The sequence below is a fragment of the Brachyistius frenatus genome, unplaced genomic scaffold, assembly GCF_029030835.1.
Source record: "Brachyistius frenatus isolate BFR_SWC_R1_liver_20210118 unplaced genomic scaffold, ASM2903083v1 Contig_448, whole genome shotgun sequence".
Classification (NCBI taxonomy): Eukaryota; Metazoa; Chordata; class Actinopteri; family Embiotocidae; genus Brachyistius; species Brachyistius frenatus.
Window position 1 is genome coordinate 104627 of NW_027211047.1, and position 13343 is coordinate 117969.

Here is a 13343-nt window from a genome sequence, read left to right on the forward strand (position 1 = left end):
ACTTGTGTTCCAGATGTTGTTCTCGTGTTCCAGATGTTGTACTTGTGTACTAACTCTCTACTCTGAGTCCATCAGTGTGTTCTGTCAGTACAGAACCATCAGAACACTACCAGTTCCAGGATGAATCACTCAGAACGCTCCAAACAAGAAGTGTGAAACTCTGGACACTTTCCACCCTAAACGGTCGCCATCTTGGCTCCGTAGAGGAAGGGGGCGGGGCCACTGACAGATTTTCAAATTAAAGCGTGTGAGGAAGTTGCAGCTTCCTGAACACAACGTGTTTCTTTTCCACTGCTGCTGCTGGACAGAAGAATCAGTGTGTTTATTGAGTTAAACAGAGGACACAAAAACACGTTGGATTCTGGGTAAAATAATTAAAGCTGCAGATATTTAGGAGGCTGATGTGTTCACATGATGAGGTCATTTCCTGTCGGTGCAGAGCAGCAGTGATCTGAAACAACAGGACCGTCTACAGAGCAGGAGTCCTGTTTGTACTGGTTGAAGGACGTCGTCTGGAACACTTCACAGGACCGAGTCACATCTGAACATGAGGAGTCGGGTCAACATGATTTCCAATAACTGAAGCTGCTGCTATAATTAGATTTGGTCAGATTCACAGTCACAGTCTGTTCACAGGTGTGTTGATCACATGGTGTCCCTCTGACGACATGTGGTTCTGCATCCCATCTGTAACCCACAGATTCACATCTACGCATGAATTATTGTTTCTTACTCTAAACTCCCTCAGCAGTGTTTTCATACAGGACACGGCCAGTGGAGTCCTCAGTGTTCACCTCCACCCCAAACAAAACAGTACCTATGGCATTTTAATATGACTGTAATACCATTTACAACATTATTACAGAATTATCCCTGGCAGCAACATCCGTTGAAAATACATGGTATTCTGTGCAGATCAAAGGCATTCAAAATCATAAAACTGAAACGTATGACATGAAACGTCACCACCACCCTCAAGATTATTACCCGATCGCTTCTTTAAGCCTTTAAGATCTTTTTAGTATTTTCATTCTGTGGCTGAACATTTAACCTCGACACCATTTTTTATCTTAAAGTTAACAGCACCGACGATGTTGAGACAAACTGAACAGGAATCAGAGTCACCTGCAGAAAACCCATCCTGATTGGCTGCAGCCCTCCAGTTAAAAACCCATCCTGATTGGCTGCAGCCCTCCAGTTAAAAACCCATCCTGATTGGCTGCAGCCCTCCAGTTAAAAACCCATCCTGATTGGCTGCAGCCCTCCAGTTCACTGTGCATTGTTATCGTCCTCACGATGACCCTCCACTCGTCTTCCACCAGGAAGTCTGACCAACAAGTTCGTACAGGAGAGGAGCTGCTGAGTGACTTCTGTTCAGTCTGACTGATGTATTTACAGGATTCAGAGTTATCGTGGGTCATTGACCTGCAGCATCTCTTCCTCTCGGCTGCCTCGCAGGCACATTGTAGTTATGTTGTGCTATTTGTGTGATTTATATTAGCTAGTCATGACATGTCCTCACTAAAAAATTAGATACGATTTAATTAGTCAAAAATGTACCTCAGATAGAAGATAATTGTTTTTGAATAATTTGTATTCAAAATGACAAAACAATGTTTTTTTTAATCTGCAGGAGACTTTAACAGTTATTTACTTAGTAAACTGATCCCGTCTGGTCTTTCCTGGGACTGGAAATAACATGATCTATTAATAAATGGTTGCTTTTGGATAAATAAAAACTATCTCCACAGTTTACTGAAATGACATTTTTGGTGGAAAATCTCTGAAAAGGATTTTTTTTGAAGCAAAACGCAAAAACGGAGGCTCTTTAGTTCCTGACGGAGCTGCATCTCAACAACATGTTCTCCAAGAATAGAAACCTACACCACTCAGTGCTCGTATTCACGACCAGGTGGAGGTTGAAAGGGTGAAGACGGTGTAGTGAACAGTGTCCCTGTCCCTGTAGCATTGTCCCTGCAGTGTCCCTGTGGGTCAGAAGAACGACGACATCACAGGTTCTTTAGGTCCTGACGACTTGTGGTCACTTCTGCCGTCTCTGCGACACATGCTGTTCCTTCCTCCTGCGTTTTTATCAGGTGATGAAGATGAGAGCTGCAGATGGTGAGTGATGTCACTAATGTTGAGCGTTGTGCTTCTCAGTTCTGTACTTCCCACGAGTCCTCTGAAGGTGACGGGAGCGGCCTCGATGTCCGTTTCCTTCAGGCTGTAAATGTGTGTTCAGAGCCGTCGTGTGCCGTCTGCAGCGGCAGCCGTCCCGCTCAGTGTCTCCACTCCAGTCCATCTGATTGGTGGATGTTTGGTGTCCCACGATGATGAAGTCATGCGGGCCTGATCACAGCCTGCTCTCAGTGAGAGAAAGAGGTGCCGCCACGAGCCGCCCTCAGCGCCGGCCGACCCGTCTCCCCGTGGCTCTGTGTCGGTGTCTCAGTGCTTCTCAGGGTCCCAGTTTGGCAGCTTCTCCAGTAAGGCCTTGTGATCCACTCCCACACTGGCCACCAGTCCTCCTTTGTTCAACGGAGTTCCACTGTAGTCGATGTTTTCCCCCTTCAGGGTGGTCAGGTGGCCTCCTACAACCAACGGGGATCATAACGTCATTGCAGACACACGTTAAAAATGTAAACATTGTAAATGTAAAAGAAAAGGAATCCGTTTATGTGTGGATGATTTGTGGCTTCCTGACTAAACTGTTTGGTTATTTAAGAGTTGGATCTCACATGCAGAGGTGTTCCCTATCATATCCTACATGATAATAACCGTATCATTTTTCAGACGATATAAAACATTTATATGGTGTTAAAGGTCATTTTCTGAGCAGTTGACGTTATGACATCATACTGTTACCGTATGACGTATGTCGGCTTCACACACGGAGCAGCAGACGCTCAAGTGAACGACTCGACTCAAACTCGGTTATTAATGGACGAACGTCGACCATGAAATCAGTCCTGAACGTGGCTGAATGTGCCGACAGGTGAGGAGGTAGTTGAAGCTCTGCAGCTGATCATGTTGGTGGTCCTGACGGAGCAGCAGCTCTCTGCAGCGCTGCTCCTCCACATCCTCCTCACAGCTGTTCACAGCATCTCAATCTCTCTTTAGATACTGTTGTTCACTAACTAAAGAACCGAGAGATCAATGTTAGTTTTTAATGAATATTTGAAGGCATAATGTTACGTTTACGCTGACATTAAGTCTATAACACTTTTGTTGAAATTGTATGTAATTAAAATTAATAATCAATTCTTTTCAAGAATATCGTTCATCCAGATAGATTGAAATATTATTTTAGAGCCATGTTTTTTGGATATTTAATGTTTCAGAAATGTAATTAAGGATTCGAAACAAAAGGTTTCAGGGGCTTTAAAGTGCAGCCCAGTGAGCAGAGTGTTGGTGCCAAAAGGGTTTTTTGTTAAAAAGTTAAACAAGGAGGAAGATGAGAATAGAATTTGAAACAATGAAGATTAATACTTGTTATATTACCCATTGCATTGACCACTGCAGCACCAGCGCAGATGTCCCATTTCTTAATGAAGGTGATGTGGACGTAAACGTCTGCCGGGTCTACGGAGCCCGTTTCACCCGAAGGCATCTCCAACAGAGACAGCACCTTGTATCCTGAGAGACAGAGAGACACACACACACACACACACACACACACACACACACACACACACACACACACACACACACACACACACACACACACACACACACACACACACACACACACAGTGGTTGAGATGAAAAACTTTACTGCTACAAAGAAGTTGTTGCAGCTGCTCTTCCTTCAAATCTCTAAAAGGTTGCGAGGCAGCAGACTTGAGCAGCGTTCATTCTTTCTGACATAAACACATTTACATCTCAGTTTAACAACTAAATCTTTGGTGCATCACCATCTTATTCATAATGTTACAATTAGATGGCGACATTTGTTGTTAATGTTTTGACGGCTACAAGGTTTTTTGTTTTTGTCCTCTTCATCTCCGGCGGCAGCGAGTCAGAAGCGTTCTGTCGGCGCGTTTCATCTTCCCTCCTCATTTGGTCATGTTTCCATGGTTCCTGTGCTTCTATCAGGTGAACATGTTAAACAGCTTCTTTTGTGTTTACAGTTGTTATTTCCTACTTTGTGCTGCAGCCGACAGACACAGTTAATATAGCTGCTGTGTTTTAGTAATGAACAGCATGAAAGGCTGACGCCTACTCAGATGGTTCTCTGCTCACCTGCTCCTCCTGCTTCTACGATTGTTGTGCTGTTTCCAAAAGCTTCACGGATAAAATGTTTAACTTGTCCGGAGTGGGAACGTGACACGATCACTTTTGCGGGGCTGATGCTGTAGGAGGAGCGGGGACGCATGTTTGACCCCTGACCTACGAACGCCCAGGCTGAGGGAGACACAGAGGGAAGCTTCATATTTGTTATTTTGTTCAGTTCTACAGTTTCTTATCACTAAATGGAAATGTTGAGGTTTGCAGAGACAAAAATGATATTTCAATTTTAAAGATGTCTGATTTTTATTCCAAAGGACATGTTTGGTAGGGAAGTTGTGGAGGAACATAAACTCACCGGTGAAGCCGGTGAACGGCTGGTGGATGACCCCGATGACCGGTTTACCTTCTAGAGCCACACACACCATGGTGGTCACGTACTTCACCAGGTTCTCTGAGGGGGGAGAGACGAGCCAGCCGGCAGGGTGGGGAGGACAGATGGAACCAGATAGGAGACACAAGAAAGAAAGAGGATACAGGATACGGGTGGGAAGAAGGACATCAGGGACACAACAGGAGACAGACATGAGTCAAACCTGAAAACCCTCAGTTGAACATTTTCCACTGAACAATTTCATGAATAATTGATTTGCAGATATTCTAGGGCAGCAGGATTCAGGAGGAAAATGAGAATCATGAGTTTCTTGCTTAGAATTAAGATCCCTATTTTCTCTTATTTATTTTCCAATATAGGCTAAATCATTTCTGCACACGTTTCCCACGTCCAGAGACAAATTTGACAAAAAAGACATGATGGTGCAGCAGAAACCAAATGGTTCTATCAGCACATATTTTATTTAATCCGCTCTGAGAGTGAATTTTACAGCACGCTCATTTGTCTGCAACTGAAATCTTTTTAGTATAACTGTCCAGTTCAGTATCTAAAATCCTAAATTCTGCTTGAAACACATCAAAGATTTTGAAAGTTAATGAAGTAAATTTCATATCAAGAAAATGCTTCTACCGTGTGAAATAAAACACTGATGACTCCAAATGAAAAACGAAAAGACTTCAGATCTTTTATCATCCTGGAGGAACCGGACACAGACGATGACAATGTTTTGCAATCAGTACATTTAGGACCTGATTTACTAAAATGTCTTTGTGTGTGAACTTCACAACAGCCATAAAAAATGTCCAACGATCTGCTAACGACGTGCAGAGAGAACTGCGTCTTTCAAGTGTTCAATTTAACACACGGCATCCATTTTGCCTCAATACATATGTAATATTGTAAATGAAAAATACTGGGAGGGGAAATGTAAATAGATAAATTCATCAGCTGTAATGATTGTTGTGTATTTTAGTACGACTGAAGTTATTAATCAGATGAACATCAGGAGAGACGGCTGCTCTTATTGTGAAGGAGACGCAGAGAAACCAAAGTAAATCCAAAAATGTCCATCAGAATTTCTCAGAGCCTTCGAAGACATCTTCAGGTTGTTTTTCTTATCTGACCAAAGATACTCAAATCACAGTAATATAAAACACACGGGAAGAGCAGAAAAGCAAACAAACAAACAAATAATCCTTATTAATTTATGTCAATTAACTAATTAAGTAATAAACAAATCATGTAGCTCAAACTAGTCAGAGTCTATGTGTGGTTTATCCTCCTTCTTCACCCCCTGGCTGAGCTCACAACAACCAGGATCCTAATTTTAAACTAAAGTAGGTCATTGAAACAGTCTGTCATCACCCACAGCCTCTCACTGTGTGCAGGATCTTCATACTGCTGCAACCAGCTACATCAGATCACATTCAGACTGACATTAAAGACGCAGGCCTCACATTCATAAACACATGGAAACTATTTTAACAATTATGCAAAATGACTGCAGCCGGCTCAAATAATTTCAATTAATTGATTAACAATTGATTATGTAACAATTCTGGGAACCTTGGATTGAACCACACACCTTGTGATTAGTAAGCAACCCGGCCTTACCATCTGACCACAGCGGCCCGACATGGCAGCTCTGCAGGCTTTAGTGTGTGAATGGGAGACGAAATTTGTAAAACACTTTGTAAACCATTAAAGTAAAAAGGCGATAATATAGTGCAGTCCATTTACAAAAGATAAAATAGTTGCTGCTGTGATAATCTTCCTAACTGTGAGTACAACAGATCGTTCTGTATTATTTGGGGTTTTAAACCTTTGAAAGTATTCATCTGTTTTTATTCCTGATTCAGATTTTGTTGTATTTCATGTTTCAACCACCTGCAGCAACACACTGTTTTAACACAGCTGGCTTCAGTCTGAACTACAGACTGGATATAAAAGAGTTCGTAGCTTCCAGGTCTGAAAAATGAGGCAGATGCAGAAGAGTCTTCAGCTGCAATACCAGCGAGTGCCACTAGAGGTCGGCTCCAAAAAGCCTCCGGCTCCATAGACTCCCATTCAACTTCTCTCATCAAATCCAAAGTGAATAAAATGTGTCCATCAGTTATCTCGGTGTTGTTAGCTAAAGTCACTCCTTCTTCTTAGTTTTCTGGAGGTCCATCTGAAAATAATCCCTCATTCATTAGAAAAGAAGATTCAAGAAGACCTGTTTTTGGGGGCGTGTCTGTTTGATTGACAGGCCTGTGGTGCTCCGAACTAGCAAGATGGTGACGGACAGAATCTGAACTGGAGGATTCATAACGACTACTGATGGTTGCCGCTTAGTCTGAATGCTGGATAACATGACTGAATAATCAAGCTTTGTGTTTCCCAGTGAATCCAGGAGCGGTTGGTTGTGTACATTAATACATCAGAACCTTTCACCCGTGTTGAAGATGTGCCAAAAACCGAATGCTACGCGTCTTGTCAGACAGCTGAGTGGTTGACAGAGTGAACAGTAGCTCTCATCTTTAAATAAGATTAACTGCATGAATATTAAGAGGGCACGCTTTTAAAACAACCAACGTTTTTCAGTCACACTGACACACATGTAAGACAAACCTCCCATGAGCCTCTGGTGTGAAGACAAATCCAACTCTTTCCTCATTTAAGCGAAGCAGCATAAAAGGTGAGACAGCTGGTTGTATTATTGACCACCAGAAGCTCACCTGTGTATTCCTGCGTGGCGTCCAGCGGGTCGATCCACACCGTGAGGGTCTCGGCAGAAACTTCCCTGCCCCCCTCGATCTTGTCCAGGATGTCCGCTGGGATGTCTCGGCTCCAGGTGATCGTCTTGTCCACCGTGTCGTCGTGTTCCTCGCTGTTCACCTGGAAACAAACACACGGAGACACAATTAAATGTCCTGTTCCTCAGGTATGTTTTTATCACTTTAAGCAGCGCGTGAAGTCACAAAAAGTGTTTCCAGTCCGACTCAAATCTAAATGAAGAAACTATAGACGACTTTGATGCAAGAATCAAAGTCGTCTTCGTGATCTTTTCTAGTTAGTTACTGAACTCTCTGAGATTAGTGGAACTGGTGATGGTTGACATCTGTCATCTATCAAACACACTTAGTTTTCACTACGGGAGTTTCCACAAGAGATGACGGCTGCGTGCCGCAGGCAGCCGACAGAAGCAAGCTGCCGGTCTCACCGTGACATCGGGGAAGGTGTTCCTGAGCAGGTTGAACATCTTGATGTGAGACTGCAGGTCACCGGTGGTCAGCAGCTCACTGGCTCCCTCTCTCGTCTTCCCCTTCGACTTCTCCTTCAGGCTATTTTCATCACGCACCTTCTTCACCTACAGAGGATTAAAACAAAACACACAACTCACAAAGTGATGAATCTGTGGATTCTTTAGAGACTGTGATTAACATAATAATAAATGTTTCCCCTCCACTCTGTAACAGCTGGTTCAGACACATTCAATGAAGTTGGTGGAAGGGAATGCCAACGACACTATAGTCATGTACACACAGTTTATCCAGTAACTAAAACTTTTATTTAAATCCATGATATAATTCATTTTGAAAACAGAAACTGGTCTCAAAACATTTTCACAAGAAGTCAGCAGATCGTCCAATGAACCAAACCGGCTGCACGGCTGTGAGCCGAGTGGAGATCACTGCGTCCAAATGACGTACTTACATACTAACACTCACAGTTTAGAGTGTTTGAGATTATGGAAGGTATGAAAAGTGGCCTACAAACACCCAGGTGGTACACTCGAAACGGTCCACAACAAACGGTGGCCATCTTGGCTGCGTAGCAGAAAGAGACGAAGCACCGAAGGACCAAACTGTAACTCTGAGGAAGCTGCAGCAGAACACTGTGTGTGTGTGTGTGTGTGTGTGTGTGTGTGTGTGTGTGTGTGTGTGTGTGTGTGTGTGTGTGTGTGTGTGTGTGTGTGTGTGTGTGTGTGTGTGTGTGTGTACTGACAAGCTCACTACTAAGACCAGCGAAGAGCCAGCAGGTCACTGACACACTTTGAGAAAGCGAAGCAGGTCATTTCATGTGTGCAGAACATCAGTGTGCGTTTTGAGACAACAACACACAATATTCAAGTATGACACAAGTCAGAGTACTAATATGTAAGAGCTCTACTTGTTAGTGTACTCAGAGAAGTTGGTCATTCACAGAGTAAGGATGTGACATACATGATGTGCGTAACTGATGCACAGCAACACAAAGCAAGTCTGAAAGGAAGGAGTTCGATCCAAAACGACATGATCACAGTAAAATGTTTATTCTGACATATAAAACTATGACACTGATATTCTTGTAATTGTATGTTCTATAAATGAATAATAAAACCTTTGTTAGTATCAATAACATCATCAACGCAGAAACAAACGTAAAAACAGAGTCTTCCAGCTGTTCCTGTGTCCTTGTATTGAGTCACTTGATAACGGTTGTGTTATAAGACTGTTTGTGGTGTCGTTTTAAATAACAGGCTGTTTTACCTCTTTGCCACCGAGCACTGCAGCCTCCACGGAGACGGCCAGCAGCTCCCTCAGGTCCACCTTCCTCCTCTGTCTGCACAGACCGAGGGACAGAAGACGGATTTAAAAAGGAAGCAGACCTGGTGAAACTATATCAGCATCAGATTCAGTGTTTCCTCACAGACCACCAAAACCCAAATAACAGGAACACTTTGAGGCCAGCAGTGGAGATGGATATCCGTTTTTCTTTTTATTCAACACAAAAAAGGCCAAACTTCTCAACTGCAGCTGCACAAGCACTCCAAGATTAATCTTTTTTCTTTAGCTAAATAAGGATTTATCAAATGAATAATAAGTAACAGGGATTATAAATGTAAACCTGACCTTCTTTAATACTTGATGAAGCAGAAAAGTTTCAGTCTGCACCTAAACTATGAGGTTTGGTATGCAGCTCCTGTCCCGGCTGACTACCTAACAGTCAACAGTACGTGAACGTCTGCATATTAAGGTCTCAAGGGAACTCATTTCTCAAAAGTGTTTAACAAAGACAGCACATGTTTGGTGTGTGAGCAGGAGCCACCGTCACCTCAGCAACTCATCGCTGCTCTGACAGTATTCAGAGGATCTCCAAACCATCTGGACCACAAATGGACCGTCTGTATTTCTTCGATTTGTCTCTGACGTTGTGACTATTCCCTCGTGGAAGTGGCCAGAAACAACAGAGCAGTTTAAGTTTTAGATTCTCATCCATAACACGCCGTCGTCAGGGAGGCGTCCCATCGTCTCAACCGATTCTGCAGCAGGGCGATGATCCAGAGTCCTGAAGACTTTCTACCACAGGAAGTACGAGGAAACAGATGGACCTGATCTGGACATCACGGAGTCGGTCCAGGAGGAGACGAAGAGACAAACCCAACATCTCCGGGATGTTGAGCATGAAGGGTCTTCCCACCAGACACTCACCTGGTTTATTTTTTTTTTTATTTTATTTATTTCACTTTATTAATCCCCGAGGGGAAATGTCTTCACTACAGCAGGGGGGCTCTCAGGGGGGAGGTGCTGCAGCAGGCTGCCACTAGGCGGCGCCAGGTAACCTGACCTGAGGTGCATGTTTTTGGATGATGGGAGGAAGCCGGAGAACCCGGAGAGAACCCACGCAAGCACAGGGAGAACATGCAAACTCCGCACAGAAAGGCCCAGGACCGGATTCGAACCCAGAACCTTTTTGCTGTGAGGTGACGGTGCTAACCACTGCACCACCGTGCTGCCCCTTTAGAGGTTTTCTCTTCAATGTGGTTGATAAACTCAAACTATTTTTTACCATTAGTTAAAGAAGCATCATAACTTTGAATTGTGTTGCCTGAAACGATTGCAGAGTGCTGCACATATAAATGATCCGCCCTCCACCACCACCTGCATCCATCCTCAGCTGGACAGACAGCAGAGCTTTAACGGGACATCTACATACTTTACTCGTTCAAGAGACCGGAAGAGAACGGAAGACACCTCGCTCGGTTTCAGGGCGTCACAGTTTACCGTACAGACGGAGAGGACGGCCGAGGTTCACGTCTGACCTGAAGGCAGCCAGGCGGCTGGAGATGACCCCGGCGTACAGGTGGTAGATCACACCGACTCCAAGGAGGCAGAAGACCGCCAGGCCGAGCGGTGACAGCCGGATCCCCATCGGAGCCATGGACGGAGCACGGGACGGAGCACGGGACGGGGCACGGGACGGAGCACGGGACGGAGCACGGGACGGAGCACGGGACGGAGCACGGGACGCTGTTGGTAAATTCAGCTGGAAAACAACAAGCCAAACATTACCGCTGCTCACAGCAACCTGGGGCGGAGACACGGAGACACGGGGCGGAGACACGGAGACACGGGGCGGAGACACAGAGACACGGGGCGGAGACACGGAGACACGGGAGACACGGGGCGGAGACACGGGGCGGAGACACGGGGCGGAGACACAGAGACACGGGGCGGAGACACGGAGACACAGGGCGGAGACACGGGGCGGAGACACGGAGACACGGGGCGGAGACACGGGAGGCACGGGGCGGAGACACGGAGACACGGGGACACGGGGCAGAGACACGGAGACACAGGGCGGAGACACGGGAGACAAGGGGTGGAGACACGGGAGACACGGGGCAGAGACACGGGGCGGAGACACGGAGACACGGGAGGCATGGGGCGGAGACACGGAGACACGGGGACACGGGGCAGAGACACGGAGACACAGGGCGGAGACACGGGAGACAAGGGGCGGAGACACGGGGACACGGGGCGGAGACACGGAGACACAGGGCGGAGACACGGAGACACGGGACGGAGACACGGGAGACAAGGGGCGGAGACACGGAGACACGGGGCGGAGACACGGAGACACGGGGCGGAGACACGGAGACACGGGGCGGAGACACGGACCGGCTGACGTGGCTGCTTCACACCTGACTGTAGTCCACGGATGATGCGGCTGTCACGGAGCGACAATAAAACCCCTCAGCCGGGCTGATGTTCAACGGCTAGCCCTTTAGCATCTTCCGACGTCCGTCCGTAACGACATTCCGCTGCTCGGACAGCTCGACCTCTTGTCCCCTCGCTGTTACCTCGGTGAAACGAGCCGACTGTTCGCGGGTGTCGACGGCAGCGCGGAACAATCGCGTCTCTGTTCGGACATTCTTCCTCTCGACGTCCACAGCGCAGAGGTCGCGGCTGCGCACTTCTCTTCCGGGTTACCGCTGCTGACGTCACGGCTCGTGCTGTTGTGAAATACAAAATCTCTCCCTAACCAGCGACTTTAATACATGTATTAATAATAATAATAATTATTATTATTATTATTATTAATTAAGACATGTATTAAATACTAATAATATTAAATACATGTATTAATACATGTATTGTACCATTATATACATACAATAACTTTTTGGTCTCCAATGGAGGATTATATAGCTACACTACTGTTTAAAATAAAATCCAGTGGTGTCCAAATGTCATCACATATTTAAACTTTCTGATCCTCTGTGGAAAAACTTTCCCCCATAAATGTAAAATGTCAATCTCCAACTTCACTGGATTTTTGGGCGAATTTAAAGATTATGTTACAACTCTTAAATTTATTAATAGTCATAAGACTGCCCAACTGTATGTTGGACTTCTTGAAGAGGAATAATATGCTATTTTTCTTTGTGTCTCTTTTTTCTTATTATAATTTTACAGTAATTTATCCAAATCCTTTTATCTTTATTCTTTACTTCTGTTTTACTTCATTTTCTTGCTTATTTTATTCCACATTTCTGTCTGCATTGTTGGTACTTTTGTATCTCGTTTAATTAAGTTAATAATAATTAAAAAAAATTCAGCATAGACTGTATAAGTTTCTAGATGTTAAAAGAAAAAATAAAACCCAAAAGAAATACTTTCACAGAGGAAAATGTGTATGTATATATTGAAAATGTTTTCTCTTCGTGTAATCGTACATTTACTACTAATAAAATACATGTTTTCACCTATTTATTCAGAGGTGACATCATAAAAAGGTCAACTGAAGATTTTTTTTGTGCATCATTAGATAACTTTGCCTCTTTTTAAAGGCGTTTAGACAAGATTTAATTTGACGAAATGTTTACAAGAATGATCATAATATTTTACAAATAACAATAACATGTTATTGTTAAGTCGTGTTAAAATATTGGTAAACTTTTGGGTTTGATATGGAAGCACATTTCCTCCAGTAAAAGAAAAACAAAGAAGATTTTAGTCATAAAACAAGTCAAACATATTTTGGACTTTTTATCATCATAATTTTAACATTTTAGCAAATAATTCAGATTTGAATGCATAATTTTGATTTACCATTAATAACTTTTTAGTTCATAATTATTTTTACTGGTAGTAATGGCTCTTCATAGTTTGGAGATCACTGCAGTACCACCTCCTCCACGCTGGTCACAGAACCAGGAGACAGTTTCATTTTTTTATTTTGATTTTTGATTTTATACACTTTATTAATCCCCGAGGGGAAATTTCTTCACTACAGCAGGGGGGCTCTCAGGGGGTACGTATGCAGTACGAAGAGTGTCCTATACGGTCCATAACTTCAGAAACACTCCGTACTTTATCTTATCCTTATTGTTTCTGCTTTTTTATCAACTTTCTTTCTTGTATTCTGTTTAGATTGTAAAGTTTACTCACTTGATATTTGGCTTTTTTTTTAAATTTTA

General features: G+C 44.0%; 1 protein-coding gene across 2 annotated transcripts; it reads right to left on the reverse strand.

Annotated features, from left to right (window-relative positions):
- Positions 1-303: 303 nt before the first annotated feature.
- bpnt2 (3'(2'), 5'-bisphosphate nucleotidase 2) lies at positions 304-11842 on the reverse strand. Of its 2 annotated transcripts, none has more exons than XM_069725787.1 (9): positions 11724-11842; positions 10683-10906; positions 9130-9202; positions 7821-7967; positions 7336-7495; positions 4583-4678; positions 4240-4401; positions 3499-3633; positions 304-2588 (listed from the first exon to the last, which is right to left on the reverse strand). In XM_069725787.1, exons 2-9 carry the CDS (start codon positions 10799-10801, stop codon positions 2446-2448), a joined length of 1035 nt encoding a protein of 344 aa, XP_069581888.1. In that variant the 5' UTR covers positions 10802-10906; positions 11724-11842; the 3' UTR covers positions 304-2445. The 2 variants fall into 2 exon arrangements, with proteins under 2 accessions (XP_069581888.1, XP_069581889.1); XM_069725788.1 differs by lacking the exon at positions 11724-11842 and adding an exon at positions 11542-11561.
- Between the last annotated feature and the right edge of the window lie 1501 nt (positions 11843-13343).

What these genes read in the sequence shown, in the direction of transcription:
- bpnt2 (XM_069725787.1), bottom strand. Translation starts at nt 10,801, where the DNA reads ATGGCTCCGATGGGGATCCGGCTGTCACCGCTCGGCCTGGCGGTCTTC. An exon ending in AGCCGCCTGGCTGCCTTCAG is followed by an intron (nt 9,203 to 10,682) that starts GTCAGACGTGAA and finishes CGGTCTGTGCAG; the next exon opens with ACAGAGGAGGAAGGTGGACC. An exon ending in ACACCTTCCCCGATGTCACG is followed by an intron (nt 7,496 to 7,820) that starts GTGAGACCGGCA and finishes GTTTGTTTCCAG; the next exon opens with GTGAACAGCGAGGAACACGA.